We start from the raw sequence: 17,587 nt of genomic DNA, 5'->3' as shown, positions 1-17,587 counted from the left end.
CATAAAAATCATGATTGGGTCATTAATATTTTCGAATTTGAAATAATGTTCAGATTTATATTGATACCTAAACAAACAAAGCTTGAACGAGCTTGATTCAGGACGAATTCAAGTTGAATACCATGCTGCTTGGTTCGATGTACAACCCTACTCAAACCTGTTTCTCCTACTTTTGTCCAATTTTTGTATGGGTCATTAGTTGTGGAATTCTTCCAATTCAGTCAACAATGACGAAATACATTGAAATTGTCACCAAAAACTTTCTTAACTAAACTTCGAACTCATAACTATTACAAATACTGAACAATCCAAATCCAAAACTTATCATTACCTAGATGAAAGGTCAGGAATTACTTCATTTTAAAAGTATGGCATTACAACTTCCAGAACATATGAACCGCAAAGTTTTATACAGTGTCCAAAACAAGTGCAACATCTTCAATTCTAGCAAACCTTGCTTTGCTTACCTCCAAGTATAACAAGAACCAAAATGCAGCAACAGACACAAGCCAAAAACAATATTTACACTTTAGCCTTCAACTTGTTGATTTCAATCTTCAATTATGCATTTTCTCTCTCAACACTTCTCAAGTCTCTCAAAATTGCGTCCATTATAATCTTCATTTTTTGGGGTATGGGTAGATCATACCACAAAAAACATTTATGGGCACCATGTTTCTGCATTCACTACCATTTCATAGTCACAATTCAACCAATATTTCAACAAATCCTAAACTTAGCACACACAAAAAATTACCCCATAATTTCTGCATCCATGAAACCTTCTTGATGGGCTTGCCTCCATACATGCAATCACAATTCCACATTGTTCAAAACAGTGGCATCACACAATTTTGTCTCCGTTGTAGTATTCCTCATTTCCTTCATTAATCAAGCTTCCTCTTTTTGAACCATTTGAGCCAACGACGACGATGTTTAAAACTCAATCGCTAGTTGAGCTTGAGCCTGCTTTGTCCCAACTCCTCAGATGCATTTAATTGCAGTCATTTTTGTACAGAGGTTTGAAAAATTGGGCAGATCTCCCTTTTTTGGGTGGAATTAGGTTTTTTCATTGATTTACTTCTTTTTGTTACCACCCCAAAACTGAAGTCCCCAAAATACCCTTCTTGGTTGCTCGATTAAGAGCCCTATCAAATTTATGCAATAGTGCCACCATTGAGATCCTTGATTGGAACTGCAATATAAGTTTGGGGATTAAATAGGCTAAAAATAATAGTAGGGACAAAATCAATGGAATAAAAAAGTTAAAGAGACTAAATTGGCCATTTTCCGAAAAAGTAATTGTGGTATAAACAGGCCTGCTGAGCATTATACAAGCAAACAAGTTAGTATTTTTCTCCGTCAGCAAAATAGAAAATTGAAATAAGGACTTAAATAAACTAGATCCATACAGCATTAGGAAAAAACCAAGACGGCAGGAGTTTTAGCGACGTGAGTGAGGCATCACTTTAGAATATGTGGACAAATTCATGCTATCACTAACAATTCCATGCATACCTATGTTCCATCAATCATTTCTAAACAAGAGAAATATTATATAATTCGTACAGATTTGCTGTTCTCATGAACATTGTTTAATTTCCCGTATCGGTACAAGTTACTGATCAACAGTTCAAGATCAAAGACATTGCACAGCAAAATTGGTCATAAAACATAAATGAATTCCAAGAAGTAACAAACTAACAATTGGAGCATGGAAGTTCGTTTCCCAATGAAGACATCAAAAACTTGGCAAGCAAAATTACTTGAGAATAACATCAGTGTCGATAAGATTCCTTTTATCCTTTTTAACTTTAAGATCTTATACTCAACTAACATACAAGCATTTAAATGACAGTTATTAAGGGAATCAGAACCAAAAAAGTGGGATACTTTATAATGCTAACTTTGGTCACTTTGAGATATCGTTGAACCTTTATCCTGGCTGCAGGGCCTGTAACGCAATGTGGATGACCATCAGTATCACCATTTGCTCTCAGATATATCACGTCCTTTTCTTCAGAAGATAGTTTGTACACAACCAACCTTGTGTCATACAGCATAAGACAATCGCACCCCCAGCTCCACAACAGATTAGCCCTGCCTTTCATTTGCTGTTTTCAAATTCTATAAAACCTGCATCTCATATACCAGAAAACAGTTAATAAAAAATGAGCACCCATATTCCATAGGCAGTAAAATTAACGTGTCAAGCAGTAAAATGAGGGGAAAAAATCCCACTAAATCTCTCGATTCATAAGACTCAAAGAGCATTCTCTTGCAGATTAATATGATGGCATGTGAAAATAATCCAGCTTAGCAGTAACTACAAGCAACTAATAAACCATAGCTTTAGTTCCTAACCATACTTTGTTCATAAGCTCATGTCATAGACATACCTTCCTCTGAAAACATGATCTAATCACCCAAGACTTATGTGTAAGAACAAGTGACTAAAAATGCAATATAAATCACACAGACAGCAAAAAATTAAAAAAAAAAAAAAAAAAAATCAAACTAGTACACACACCACAAAAAAAAAAAGGCTTCTTCTAAATTTAATCAGGAAAATGCAGCAAAGTGAGAAAATAAATAGCATCCAAAACAGCTTTGCAAAATATATAAACCTGTAAAGACAACAAGAACCAGATATGAAGGATCAGCAATAAGGTTTGATCGTTGCAGGAAAATCAATAGCAGCTCAACAGAATGTAAGCATCAAGGTAAAAGCACATAATGTAGGGCAAAGTCTACATTATTTTCAATTCTAGAATGCAACCCACGCCTTTTAGTACACCAATATTACTTCAAGCAATGGCTTAATATTGCTTTCAAAGAGGTTGCGAATGTTACATTGCAACAACTTGTACAAAACAGGGGCCCTCTTCTCTCTTCTCTCCCCCCAACTTTTACCATCATTGCTGCCAGTTCATCCTGCTCATACCTTTTACTTGTGTCATTGCTTCCCACATCATTACAGAGGAGTACTGTATATTAAAGAAAAAGGAGATAAAAGTCAAACCGAAGAGGATCTAATGCAATTTGTTTATTTATCATGGAAAAAACTTAATTGTGTATATATTGCATTCAAAGTTCTGCATCCTTGTTCTTACCAAAAGCTCATGCTCTTTGGTCTAAATAGCTCATGCTTTTCCAGAGGGGTTTTAGCTCCCCTCCAGTGGAGAATAGCGAGCTCTACTTCACCCGTCTTATATGTAGAGGCCACTTAATTGTCTACTCCACCTTGGCCTCTTAGCTTGAGTGAAACGACACTTGACAGGCTCTGTTTCATGTACTCTGTAGTTGTATGACTCCACTAGTGTTGGTTCTAGTGTTCAGAAATTACTTACAAATCAAAAGCTAAAGGAAAAAAAAATTGTAGTGCAACAAAATGCAGATATGATATGGTATACACAGAAGAATAGCAACGTTAAGTATTAATTACTCACCCTCTTTTTACTCCCTCAAAGCTAAAGATTGACTGAAAACTGATTGCACAAATATAAGTAATTATAACAAGCATTCATATGTAACCACAACTATCCATGGGACCTCAAAGTTCAAATCGAAAGCAAGACAATGGTCTAAAAAGTTTTTACACTTGTAAATTGGCTGCTTGGTTCCATTTAGAAATTGAAATGAAAGTAATAATTTTATCCTACTTACAAGAAAACCCTCCAAATTATAAAAGTCTGAAACTTTTCTGTAATTTCAAAATCACAAACTATATTTTCAGATGTAGTTTCATTTCATGTTTCCAATAAATTCAAACATTACATTCAAGCCAAAGTACCAAAACCCATTGAAAAAGAAGAAAAAGGCCTGCACAAGTTACCTCTAAAGTGATATGCCACATGGAGGTTCTCCATGAAAGGATAAACAAGAAGTCTCTCAGAAGAAGTGTTAGCAATCCAATTAACAGCAGCAGATTTCTGTAAACTGCAACACTTATCAATTGGACTTTCCGAGGGACTTTGGCTTCTTCACCAGGACTCAAGATCTTTGAGAGATTCCACAAAATATGACCAACATAGCTCCTCCAAAGCCCAGTTCAAAAGTGAACTCAAATAATGTTAGTTCTAGCAAATTAAAGTTTAGGGGCCAAACATTAGCAGGATCAAAAAGTTGCAACTAATGTGAAGGTCCTCTATATCCCGCATCCCCGAACTTCATGCTATCTGGATCAATCTTCAGCATCGACATAAGTAGAGAAGGATTGTTCTGTTTTCCAGCAGATGAATCAAGCAAAATGGAAAAAGTAGTTGAATCCATCAAGAAACCTTTACGAACCATTTCTTCGTGATAGACTATTGCGTCATCATAATGGCCCCCTTTAAGGAGTTCCTGCAGAATTACATTGTACATAACACTATCTGCCTGGCAACCACTCTCTTCCATTTTCTCAAAAAGCTCTTTAGCTTCAGAGATGAAACCTTCTAAAAGTAGGCCAGCAATCATTATGGTGTATGTTTTGACATCAGGGTCCAATCCTTTGAGGGAGAGCTTATTGAAAAGACCTCGAGCACTAACGAGCCTACTGCTTTTGCACAACCCATCAAGGATAATATTGTACATTTTTATACAAATATCTATTCCATCAGCTTCCATTGCGTGGAATAATTGTAATGCTTCATCGACATGTCCAGTCTTGCACAATCCATCCAACACCACACAGTAAGTGTAAAAATCAGGCTTCATGCCAGCAGCTTGCATCTCATCAAAAATTTTTTGTGCAATAGGATACCTTCCTGCACTAAATAACCCTTGCAGGACAGTGCTATAAACAACGATATTAGGAGTTAAACCTTTATGTCGAATCTCATGGAAGAGATTCATGGCTGCTTCCACTTCCTTGTTCTTGAAATAGGCATTTATTAGAATAGCATAGCTATGGAGATTCGGAGTAAGGCTGCCAGCAACCATCATATCAAAAACTCTCCTTGCTTCATCTATTCGGTGCTGTAAACAGTACCCATCCATTAAGGAATTGTATGTGACGAGGTCGGGATTCTGACCTTGCTGAATCATGATACGCACCACCTCTTCAGCATCTTCTGCATATCCTTCCTTGCACAGAGCATCCACCACTATACTAAAAGTAAAAACATCTGGAACAATTTTATAATCCTTCATCTCAGAGAAAAGCTCTTTAACCTCCTTCCATTTGCTTAAATTGCACAAACCCTGAATCAAAGAACTGTAAGTGACAACATTTGGGGGTATGCTCTTTTCAATCATCTCCTGGAAGAGGGCAAGAGCTTCATCGACCATTTTATCCTTGCACAAGGTGTCAATGATAGCGTTGTACATAACTGTATTAGGTTTACAAAATCTTCCTTGTTTTTCCAATGCTCTGAGCAAGTCAATGGCTGTTCGAGTGTTTCCCTCTTCACAAAGTCCATGTATCACAATCCCAAATGTAACTTCATCGGGCTCACAAAGCTTTTCATATATTATCTTTTTGAACAATTCTTGTGCCTGGGGAACCCTATGTTTTTGAAAGAGTCCTTTGAGTAGAGTATTGAATGTGAATACATTGGGCATAATGCCACGCTTAAAGAAGCCAGCCAACACAGTAAACCCCAAATCCACTCGGCCCACGAGGCAGTAACAATTAATCACTATAGTAAGGGTGTACTCATCAACAGGAATGCCCTTGACACACATATCTCTAAAAAGGAAAATAACTGAAGAATAATGATTCTTCATCTTAACAATACGGTCCAGCAATTGAGTGAAATCAATAACGGAAGGCAGAGGACTCATCCGAGCCATCTGCTTGTATAAGCTCAGAGCATCATCGAGACTGTTTATATTAATAATATCATTCCTCAATTCCGATTGTAATTTCAGAGCTTTTCCAGAAGACGACCTAATTTTACTACTACTAGCAGAGTAAAAAGCTAATTGAGGTTTAGGGCTTGGGAATGCAGAGAGAAATAAAGCAAGAGCAGTACAACTAACTGTAGCAGCAGTACCTAACGAAGCAGCTGCTTCCTCGGACTGAGCAATGGAAGCAATCACCGCAGAAGAAGCTCTTCTCTTCATCATCATCATCATCGTCTTCTGGTCTGAAATGAATTAATCACTGGGATTTTTCGTGCAAAATCTGAAGCTGGGTTGTTGAATTGTATTTTCAGAGCTAACTTCAGGCAAATGCACTTTTTTCGCTTTTTCTCTGTTTCGACGTCGTCACAGTGTTAACCAATTTTTTTAAAAAATTTTTTTAAGGGATAATTTCAGAAACCTCCCTGAGGGTTTGCCTTAATATCACTAAATACCCTAATGGTTTTTTAAAAAAAATCCCTCTTACCTCCCCTTGATTGTCACCCCTTGTACGTTAAAAAATTCATGGCAGTGGAGAGATAACAATTTACTTCCATTTGTAACATTGTCACACCTTGTGTGAATTTTAGTTTTTCATTTTGGGGTTTTTAGTATGGTAATATCGATAATTTATCACACATTTTGTTTTATCAATCTAATATGATAGAGGAAATAAGAGAGATTTTTGAAATTATAGAAGTACTAAGGGATATTAAATCAAACCTTAGGAATGGTTTGTGAAATTATCCCTTATTTAATTGCTATCCTGTAAAGGCGAGAGGGATGCATGTAGTTATTGAACTCGATATTACTTAATTACAGTTGGTTACGATGATATTGTTGTTAGTAATATAAGAAATGCCACCCTATGTTCTTACTGATTTGGAAAAATTACTACTCCCTTCGTTCCTTATTAGATGTCCTAATCCATTGTTTCTTTTTATCTATCATTTTATGATATCAAGAAAGCATTTATGAACTTTTTTCCAAATTTACCCTTGCTTACCCTTTCAACTTTCTTGAATTGGAACTCTAAATAATTTTATCTATCATTTTATGATATCAAGAAAGCATTTATGAACTTTTTTCCAAATTTACCCTTGCTTACCCTTTCAACTTTCTTGAATTGGAACTCTAAATAATTAAATGCAGTATTTGTAGCATTAACAATAAAAGTAGTTGAAGAGATGAAGAGAGATAAAGGGTAATTTTGAGAAGTAAAGTTAAACTTTTGTTGACTTTTAGAAAATAACCAACTTTTTTAATTTAAGAGAATTAGTTATTCAGGCCATCTAATAAGGAACGGAGGGAGTATGATTTACCATTTGATATTACAGTGCAAATGGCAATGAGAGTTTGTACCGTTAAGATGAAAAAATGAAATTACGGTGATGAATATTGTATTTAATTATTGCGTCGTAACTTTTCTACTTTTATTAGTTTTTTTTTATTTCAACTGTAATTTTGAGTTATATTGTAACGTTAATGATAATGATTTAAGATGAATGGTGAGGATTAATTAGAAGCAGCAAAACTTTCTTTTTACCTGTTACTCTAGAATAGATTTGGGTCAAAAGGCCTCGAAGCCAACGTTACAACAATTATCAGCTGCATTTTTCAAGATTCACGCGTAATTTTCTAAGAATATTATTGTTAAATTCAAAAACTATCTCAATTTTGCTGTTGTATGGGAGTTAATTCTCTCTTTTCGATTGCTGCATCTCGAATATGTGGCTACCAGCCACCACCTAACTTGGTGGGGTGGGAGGCAAGGGTTCAAACCTTGCCTTCCACTAAAAATGCCACATTTAAGTGGTTTGCTTCAAAAAAATTTAGGCAGATGTGTTGTGCATCCGTTTGGTCCGATGGTAGTTCAGTCTCCTCCGAGTTATTCCTGAGTCTTCTTAGATCCGTCCCCTCCCCCTTAATGTAGAATAGAGTAGACTATACAACGTCTCCGAAGAAAAAAAATCTATGTGGCTACCACGAAAAAATATTTTCATTTCCATTTTTTTTCATTTCAGACGGACTAAAAAATTTTTTTGTTTTTGCAACGAAATTGAGCTGTCCTCACATCCACCTTTTCATAACGAAATTGGAAGCTGCGACAGACGTGTCAACGACACAAATGAGATAGCAGCAGTTGCCTTGTACAAACGAAGAGAATTGTTTTTTTTTTTTTTTGTCGACACGATAGAATTTCTATAACCTAAGCTAGCCTATTCTAGGGGGAAGAGAATTGTATTGAAATGATAGAATAATGGTCTATCTGTTTCTTCTCACCGTGATTTCATTATTCTTTTTTTTTCGGAGACAACAACAATTGTATAATCTAATTTATGTTACATTAAGGGGAGGGAGCGGACCTAAGGAAGCCCAGGGATAATGCGGAAGGGACTGAACCACCACCGGACCAAACGGGTACATAACACACTCGTCTGAATTTTTTTGAAGCAAACCACTTAAATGTGACATTTTTTGTGGGAACCCAAAGGCTGGTGGTTTTCACTATTCTCATTATGGTGATTTCACCATTCTCATTGTAACTTCTTTTCTTGTAAAGATTGTTCCGTGTGAAATTATGCATAACAAAGATTAATATCTACCATTAATCTTAGCTGAGGCTAATTAATAGTAGAAAGCAACACGTACGTTTAATTTAGCATCTAAGAAATATCCACAAAATTATTCTTAGTAAAATAAGAAAACTTTAAGAAGTCATTCAAATGAATAATTGTTAGATTAGTGTACATTTTTTTGCAGAGAATCAATATTTGTGTATCAGATTTTAGTCATGATTTACCTAAAAAGAGAAGTACCCTTTTGTCTAATAATCAAAGTTGTTTCATTTCTGTGATAATGCTAATTATATAAATGAAATGTTACCAACCGATTCAAAAATGTTAGTAATTAAAATGAAAACTGAAACATTACCAACTAATTCCATTTAAAATTATTTACCATTCTTTACACTCTATCACCCATTATTTCTTGTGCTTAAAACCTCTTGCTCAAAGCAATGGTAAAATATTAAATAGTCACAGTTTTAAGATGGTCGAATATCAATGTCAAAATATACATGCTCTTGTGACAACTGAAAACATGCTATTAGAGTAGGATTAATCAAAGCTGAGCTAATTCGTATTTTGTACATTAAATAGTTAATCTAAACTTCTGAAATAATAACTTGAATGAAAAATAGAGACTTGAAAATTCTTGGCTTGCACAAAACGGAGACCGGGATTAATTTAGAAATGCTTTTATCAAGAAATTGATCCATGCTTGCAAATAAAGTACTTGTTTGAGATCGTGGTCTGGTCAAGATTCCTAGACCAAAAAAGTAAAATGAAGAACTTGGTGAATATCACTAGACCAAAAAGCATTAGTGATTAATGTGGCGACAATTTCGTGACAATAAAAAAATATATTTCACAGTCGTCACATGTGGCGACCGTGAAATTCTCTGAAAAATATCCTTTTAAAACAAGAAAAAGAAATGAAAAGTATACTTTGTTGTCGCAGTAATTTTTAAAATGCAGCGATTCTAAGTGGAGAAAACGGCTCTACACAATGCCAAAATTGAGATTTTTTTTAATTTAACAATATTTCTAAAAATTCGCCACTATATGGTTTCAGAATTGAGATGGTAATTTCAATGGATGCCTTTAGAGTTCATTGCAAATGCGTTACAATAATTACTTGTCATTAACATTGTAAAGTATTTGTTAGCAATGCACTTTTAGGGTTTAAAAAGGAAACACATACGTGTTTAGGGTGTAAAGAGGAAAAGATGGGGCAAAAGAGGATTCTTTATTTTGCCCAAACAAGAAGAATATGCAATGAACACAGCAACTCACAATTGTAGCCAACGAGGTGGATTAATCTTATAAAGCATGATTAGATTTATGGTAACATATTGGCATTCTTTTCTAGGAATTCTCGATAATCTTGAAACATTCAATACTTGAATCATGTAAAATATGATTGATTTCAGACTTACAAATGTTCTTTCTTTGGCATATTCGTTGAGTTTAAAGTATTCAAAATTGAAATCAACATTATATGTATATAGAACAGTAGACACTGAAAACCACCCAACTCAATGACTGAATAGTATACTTATGCACCAGACAGTTACAAGTTTATTATCAAGCTTAAGAAACAACTTCAATTGAAGCTTTTATTAACTTTTACTAGTAAGGGTTGATGTGCCCGCCTTGAATCGTTTAAGGTTAGCAAAATTTGATGGAATGTTTGTTAGTAGAGTATCATGTGTGAAAGTATATGTAAAGTATGTATATTACTGAAATGGAGAGAAATTGGATATCAGTACTTAAATTTGAACAAATGAACTTTGTCATTTTTTTGTCAATTTTCTTTTGAGTGATTAATACATTAATATTTAATTAAAACATGAGTCATTAATGCTAACTGAAATTACCACCAAGTATAGCATGCAAATTTGATGAGAAAAATATATATGTATTTATTAAATTTCATTAAGATGCTTTTTTTTTTCCTCTTTTAATGATAGCTTTCAAATATACATTTTTTTGTCATTGTCACTGGATTTATAATTGTCTACATTTTCATTTTACAAATTTAATTTAGTGTACAAATTAATAATATATTTATATACTTTTTTGTTTTAAAATTATATGTATAATTTGTACAGCAAATATACGCAGAGAAATTGAAAAATAGTAGCATTAATAATGGTTAGCATTTTTGCAGAAGTTTTTTGTGCTTGATAGAGGGACATCTATATATGAATTGGATTTGTAGTTTATCAGTAAATTTGCTTTTCAAGGCAAAAGAGATTAAATTGAAGTACATTAACATAAATGAAAGACAAATACAAGATAACAGAATTAAAAACACATGTAGTTCAGTTATGAAGCACATAAGCATTATATTGTTGGAAACTAATTTTATGCATAATCATTGTGAAGGTTCATTTAAGTCTGCTGGCCAGTTGGGACTTTGTTCAACTTCATAGCTTGTGACAAAGGTAAAAGTTGTTCTTTTGATTGCTTTTTCTGTTGGAGTTGCTTTCTTTACAAAGCACATGAGTCTCTTTCCTTAGAATATATTAAGTGGCAATGTTAGTTCAACTGTATAACTTTAAATGACAATAAAAACATGAATAAACATAAAGTCAAATATTACTAAATATTTGAACATGAACAAATCAAAATAAAATTGACACAGAAAAATATACATTGCATTCAGCAAAAATAATAATCTTGTTCTTTATAATAGGATATGATAAATTTTAAATAATCTTTTATTTTACATTAACTTTAAATGATAACTTATTTTGACAAATATAATTTTAAATGATAAGGTTGAAAACTCGAATAGAAATAATTAAATCTGAAGTTAATTTGTCAAATATAAGTTGAAATGTTAATGTAAATAGTAATAAATATAAATTCTAATTGAATTACATATGTTCAAAATATAGAGATTGAAAAGTCTACTCAAAATAATTCAACCTTATAAAGAAATGATAAATGCAATATAATTTGGGTCATTGAGCACATTTAAAGCAATGCAAGTCCATAAAGAAAGCAGCCCCCGCGTGAATGGTCCAGCGGTAGCGCCTCTCACCGGTGACCCTTAAGGTCCCAAGTTCGAGTATTCGCTCCGCTGGGTTCCTCTGCGCACTTATCGCATTCGGGTGGGGTTGGGGCGTCGGGCCCGAGCCGCAGGGGATTAATCGGACCCCGTAAACATTGACCCGGACACCCTTGTGTCGACAAAAAAAAAAAAAGTCCATAAAGAAAGCAAAAGAGAACGCTCAAAATTCAGACAATAAAAATATGAATAAACATAAATGACAGTTGTCGAGTCTGTGCAATAATAAAAACCTACTCAACGAAAATATAGGTTTGCATATAACGATAAGCAAGATCGATTCCACAGGGACCGGGGAAAATTTGCTCTTCTTCAAGTTAAAGTGGAGTGGTGGGGGGGGGTTTTCAAGATTTAATGACTAGTAAAATATCACAAAGGTAATAAAACATGCAAAAGAATTTAAGGCAACCATTAAAGCAACCAAGAATTTAAGGCAAATAAGTTCAAATAAGAGTTATAAAGACAACTAAAATTTCGGGACCTCATAGAATCACTCTTCACGCTGATATTACCACAAATCATTTTGGGCAACGGCACCAAAAATATGATGTGCGCAGGGTATGCATACAATAATAAAATTCAATCAGCAGTTCAGTTTTAAATTTATGATCTACAAAACTACCCTACACGTGATTTTTCACAAGTATATAAGTCATGAGCGAGTATAAGGCAATTAGGATTGAAGCCACACGAAAGATAGACAACTACCGGCACTACTAAAATTTCTCTATTATTTAAACTATCAACAAATTAAACAAACAAATCTAAACTACTAATTGATAGAAAAGTACAAATGAAAGCTCCTCAGGCATTGGAATCCTTATCTACTCTTATTTGTGTAATTTTTCGACTAAATCAGTATTAAAATTTTGGTGTTATGGCGTAATTTTCTTATGTAGGTGATACCCGCTTTTGTCGGTATACCAACTATATCTAGAATTAAATCATACCTACTTTTGTGGTTATGAAATTAATTACAAACTCATTTACTTCTATTAAATTACTACAAAATAAGTCACAAAAGTGTACCTCTACTTTCATGAGTATACTCCCTATATTTAACACTCCAATAAACTAGTGTCAAATTCTAATTTTTATTGCAAATCTAACACCTTGATATTATCACAATCAATAACCAATTAATCATGATTTTGATATCAAAAGTGCTAAATAACTTAATCAAAATAATATGTCAAAATAATCAAGAAATCAACATATAACACTCAACCAAATACCCAAGGCATAAATTTTAAAACAAAATCAACAATATAGCATCCAAACTAGTAGATTCACTAAATATAGAGTTAAATATAAGATAAAAAATTTGAAAAAGAGAATGACCCCTGTCACTAGAACCTTCCACTGTGCCCCTTTTTCATCCCAATCTTTCTTTTTACTTAGCTTTTATAAGAATGTATACATAACACAAGTTCTAAACTAATCCTACAAATTAAGAGAAATAGAAAAAATTATGGATTCAGGCAAGACACAACATCTTTGTCCCTTTTCTTTCTTTCTTTTGCTCCAAAGTTCTTTCTCTCTCTAAAGTAACTAGAAACTGAAAACTCTTTCTAAGACTAAAGGCTCCTCCATTTATAATTTTCAAATCTTCTCCAATCTTTTACAAAAATTTTCTTTGTGTCTTGAAGAATAAAAAAGGTGCAATGGAGTGACATAAAGTTGACAAAAATTGATGTGTTGGATCCAAAAAGAGACTACAAAAACGTCATGGGTGCTACAAAAAAGAAAGATGAAAAGCTAGCTGCAAGTTGTACAAGTTGCATAACTTGTAGATTTTTTTCGCTCAAGTATACGATGCTGTATCCGAAACGAATTTAACTATTCGGCCCCATATACTGCTAAACACCTTTCTTCAAAAAGCTCGCTGATGAGTATCTAGCACAATTGTCTTGTTTGACTCGCTCAATCCAACGTCGTATATTACTTAATACTTTTTCTCTTGCAAAATTTTCTAGCGGGTATCCAATTTGGTATCTGATACAAAATTCATTGTCCGGCCCTATATATTCTCATTCAATCCGGTGATGACTTTTTGTAACTGGTTTCGGATTGTCCTTGCTCCTTCATCCCTACCAAAAATGATAAACTCTAACAAGTAAAACAGAATGAATTCACAAGTTTTCTCAAAATTACTCAAGAATATCAAATATTGTCAAAATAGTCACCTATATTGTCTTAGGAACTCAAAATTAACTATAATTAAATTAAAATATGTACAAATTATTGGGTAAAATGGACACTTGTTGCTACACAATTACAACCCTTATTTATAAAATTAATAAGAAAACTAGTAAAAAGACTACTAAAACTACTACTAAAAATATTATGACTACCCAATTATTCAACCTAATTAACTTTCTAGGCACCACTATTGATACGGAATGATGGATTGAAAAATAAAGGATTCTTCGAACTGTATCATACTCTCCCATTTAATAAGAACTCGCCCTTGAGTTCTATAGAGAATTTCAACACTAGGATGGGATAATAAGCCGATGATTCTCCCACGAATCTTGTAAGGCCCGAACAATAATGTGATCTCCAACACCTAGTCACGAACAAAAGAAATTGCAAACAATCTCAAGAAAACCTCGAACCCAACAATTTCCCCATCTTCCATCGTTAACACAAATTTCACTATTTTTCCCTTATCAATAAGGAATTGAACATGTGTGGCCTTGATAGGAGAAATCTTGACAAAAGAAGACTTATCAATAGTAATTTTTTCAACAGGAATAATAATTTCCTGACTTAGGAAAGCATCTACATCCATCAAATTATTGGACAACAAATCTTTCGGGTTGAAGGTGTTGATGGCTCATCTGGGAAAATTTCATCTCCATGTCTACAAATTTGTCCAATCCCATAAGGTCTATGATTGTTGCATATTAGTAGGAAAAAATGGAACAAACTCGGCTTCTTCACTATCAAGTTCATTGTGGGGGTCTTTACCGCTTAGTAGCAGCGGGTCCAATGGGCTTGGCCCCTGTCGGGGTTTCTATCCCACATCGGCTTTGGGGGGGTTGGGATTTGGGTAGTTAAGTCCCTGGGAGCAATCCAAGAGTTGCCGGCTTTTGGGTTGACTTCTGGGATTAGGTTTAATTTCGTTTCTCGAAAGAAAAAAACTATCAAGTTCACAAATGAATTTCTCCATCTTTTCCTCCTCAAACTTGGGCTCCGGTGTTTTTGGTTCAAGTTTTACTATAACGATTGCTGTTGTAGTTGGATGGATCTGATATTAATGTTGAGCGTGTTAGGTCAAGTTCCAGAAAATTGATAAATGAAAATAGTAGATTTCTTACCAACTCAATAATGACAATAACAAAATAAATAAACCAAACAGAGAAACACGGAAATTTACGTGATTTGGTCCAATTGACCTACATCTACGGCAAAGGAGTAGCAAATTTACTATAACAGAAAGAGAGTACAAAACCGTAGGAAATAATTCCTAAGTCCAAAAGGCACCTAAAATTGAAAACACAAAAATGCCTAAATAGCACTAAATGCTTGATGGCTCAAAAGCCCATGACTTGCTCTTTTGGTTTGATGCCAAACCAAAACCTCTCCTAAATTGGGGCATGAGTTCCCTAAAAAACTTTCTTGGGTTGGTGCATATGGCACTTGGGCTGGTGCCTTGAGCACTTTTAAACTCACTTAGGTCCATTATATTTATAACTACTAAGAGGAGATACTTCTTTATAAAAGTCCCGATGTGGGATACAAAGACTAACTCAACAGAGGGATCTCATATCAACAACTCTCATAGATCTGACAAATATGAGAATTTGCTGACTGCATGATCACCAATGTTGTCAGGAGTGAATCTCCCGATTGCACATCTATGACATATAGGTCTCTTGAAGTAACCCTTCACTTCAAGTCCAAGATATAGATCATAGAGAAGATGTACCATACAATCCCTATGTATTTCGATACAATCTATGGTAGACTTGAGGCGATCCAGGCTAGCGCTAAAATGATCATAGTTAGGGCAAAGTGCATCAAAGGTCATCACAGAAGAAGTCTACTCAAATACCACATGATGTTGTAGCGAAAGCGTGTAAGAAGGATTCGTTTCATGAATGAAACCCATAGAAGAACAATGGGTTGAATCTCGTTCAAACTCCAGAATATGAATCAAAAATTCGATGATATCGAGAGAAAATTCTCAATAATCGGAGCAACCATTCAAAGTTTCATTGAAATTTGATAAAAGAGGAATCAATTACAAAAACTCTAACTACACCTAATTATAGACTACAACAAGTCCTACTCTAAAAAGGGAACAAAGCATAGGTAAAACCCTAAATGAATACATTGTTTGGCTAGGATGATGCCCAGTAATGTTTGGCTTTATGTCAAATCCAATGCTCACCACCCATCTTAAAGGCTCTTCAAGTTAAATAGGAAGCAAAATATGATGGGCCTTATGACAGGTTTTATGTCTGGTGTTCAACTCGACTTGACTCAGTTTCATTCACAACCTTTCTCTTTTGCCACACAATTACAACCCTTATTCATAAATTAATAAAAAAAACTAATAAAATGACTAATAAAACTACTACTAAAAATACTATGACTATCCAATTATTCAACCTAATTAACTTTTTTAGGCAGGCCTATTGATACAGAATGATGGATTGAAAAACCAAAGGTTTCTCGAACCGTATCATAAGAGGGTATCTATAGGTGTAGCTTAACTCTAAAATTCTCTTAAGAAATTGTTGTGGGACTTACGGGATTTCTCATCCCCCAATCTTTCTATAAGCTTCCCCTCTCCATATCCTTTCCATCGCAATACTCTGCGTACCCTATTTTTATCCTAAAACAAGCAATGGTTCAAAGATTAACCAAATAAAGGAAAGAGCCTGTAAATGATAATGGAGATGAAAGCATTGAGTTAAAGGAGTAAAATAGTCAATACAACTAAAAATTTTGGTTCTTACTTTTTTATGTTTCTTGTTGAAGGAACTAGATGGACTCAAAATATATTTCAATATAATCTAGAAATTGCTAAACATACCACTTGGTTCATTCAAAATAAATAGATTGTAAGTGGATTCTTAAAGAAAATAAAAGTTGGTCAATTGTTGACAAATATAAGGCCAGGTTAGTTGTCAAAGTTTTCATACGAAAGGTAGGAATTGGTTGTTCTTATACAGTCTCCTGTGGTATGAATAGCCACAAAAAAAGGACTACTTACACTAGTTTCAATTCAAAACTTCATTCACTATGTGGATGTTAAAATAACATTTTTAAATGGTGATTTGGAATAAGAAGCATAAATGGAACAACCTGAACAGTTTGCGATATCTAGACAAAAATATGAGATGCCAAAACTTGTTAAATCCATTTGCAGAATTAAATAAGCACATACATAATGGTATAAAAAATTTGACTTAGTTATACTTGCTTCTGTTTTCAAATTCATTGAATAAATGTATGCACCGCACAATTTAATGAAAGTAAAGGTGTCATTATATTCTTGTTTGTGGATGGCATATTATTATTTGGAACAGGCTTGAAGCAAGTCAAAATTTAAAAAAGAAAAGTGTTTTAGCACGTTTCTTGTGAAAGATATGGGAGAATCAGTTGTCATCCAACGAATAAGAATCTCAAGATATAAAGGTAGTGTTGTGCTATCACAGTTTATTACATTGAAAATTTTTTTGAGAAATTCATTCAAATTTGATTATATAGCTGCCTCAACACACTTGGATCCCAAAGTGAAATTTGTGAAAATTGTTGGGTATTTAATTTCTCAATTGGAATGCGATAAAATAATTGAATTTTTGATTAATGGCATATAATGGAGAAAACATAGCATATGTTCTTGGCGTATAGGGTAGATACACAAGCAATCCAAGTAAGATGTATTGTATAGGTATAACAAAAATTTTAAAGTACTTGAAGGTCACAAAAGACTATGGTATATGCTATAATAGTAATCCTTTTGTTTTGAAAGGATACTTTCATACAAGCTAGGTAGCAAATATAGAGATGGCGGCTCATTGCAAGTGATTGGATCTTTATGCTAGGCGATGAAGTTGTTTCCTGGGATTCAAAAAAAACATGTACCATGAAAGGTGGAACCTCA

At 34.0% G+C, this 17,587-nt stretch overlaps 1 protein-coding gene across 15 annotated transcripts; it reads right to left on the bottom strand.

Annotated features, from left to right (window-relative positions):
- Positions 1-246: 246 nt before the first annotated feature.
- Positions 247-6,185, bottom strand: LOC113699413 (uncharacterized). 15 transcript variants are annotated; one of them, XM_027219777.2, is made up of 7 exons: positions 3,836-6,185; positions 3,114-3,328; positions 2,854-2,987; positions 2,047-2,136; positions 1,908-1,954; positions 758-1,195; positions 247-678 (listed from the first exon to the last, which is right to left on the bottom strand). In XM_027219777.2, exon 1 carries the CDS (start codon positions 6,058-6,060, stop codon positions 4,132-4,134), a length of 1,929 nt encoding a protein of 642 aa, XP_027075578.1. In that variant the 5' UTR covers positions 6,061-6,185; the 3' UTR covers positions 247-678; positions 758-1,195; positions 1,908-1,954; positions 2,047-2,136; positions 2,854-2,987; positions 3,114-3,328; positions 3,836-4,131. The 15 variants fall into 15 exon arrangements, with proteins under 15 accessions (XP_027075578.1, XP_027075575.1, XP_071914432.1 ...); XM_027219774.2 differs by having other exon boundaries at positions 247-1,195; positions 1,894-1,954; XM_072058331.1 differs by having other exon boundaries at positions 247-1,195; positions 1,894-1,954; positions 2,945-2,987.
- Positions 6,186-17,587: the final 11,402 nt, after the last annotated feature.

Source organism: Coffea arabica, chromosome 7c (assembly GCF_036785885.1).
Source record: "Coffea arabica cultivar ET-39 chromosome 7c, Coffea Arabica ET-39 HiFi, whole genome shotgun sequence".
NCBI lineage: Eukaryota > Viridiplantae > Streptophyta > Magnoliopsida > Gentianales > Rubiaceae > Coffea > Coffea arabica.
Note: the sequence above shows the minus strand (reverse complement) of the source record. Positions and strands in the feature narration are given on the sequence as shown.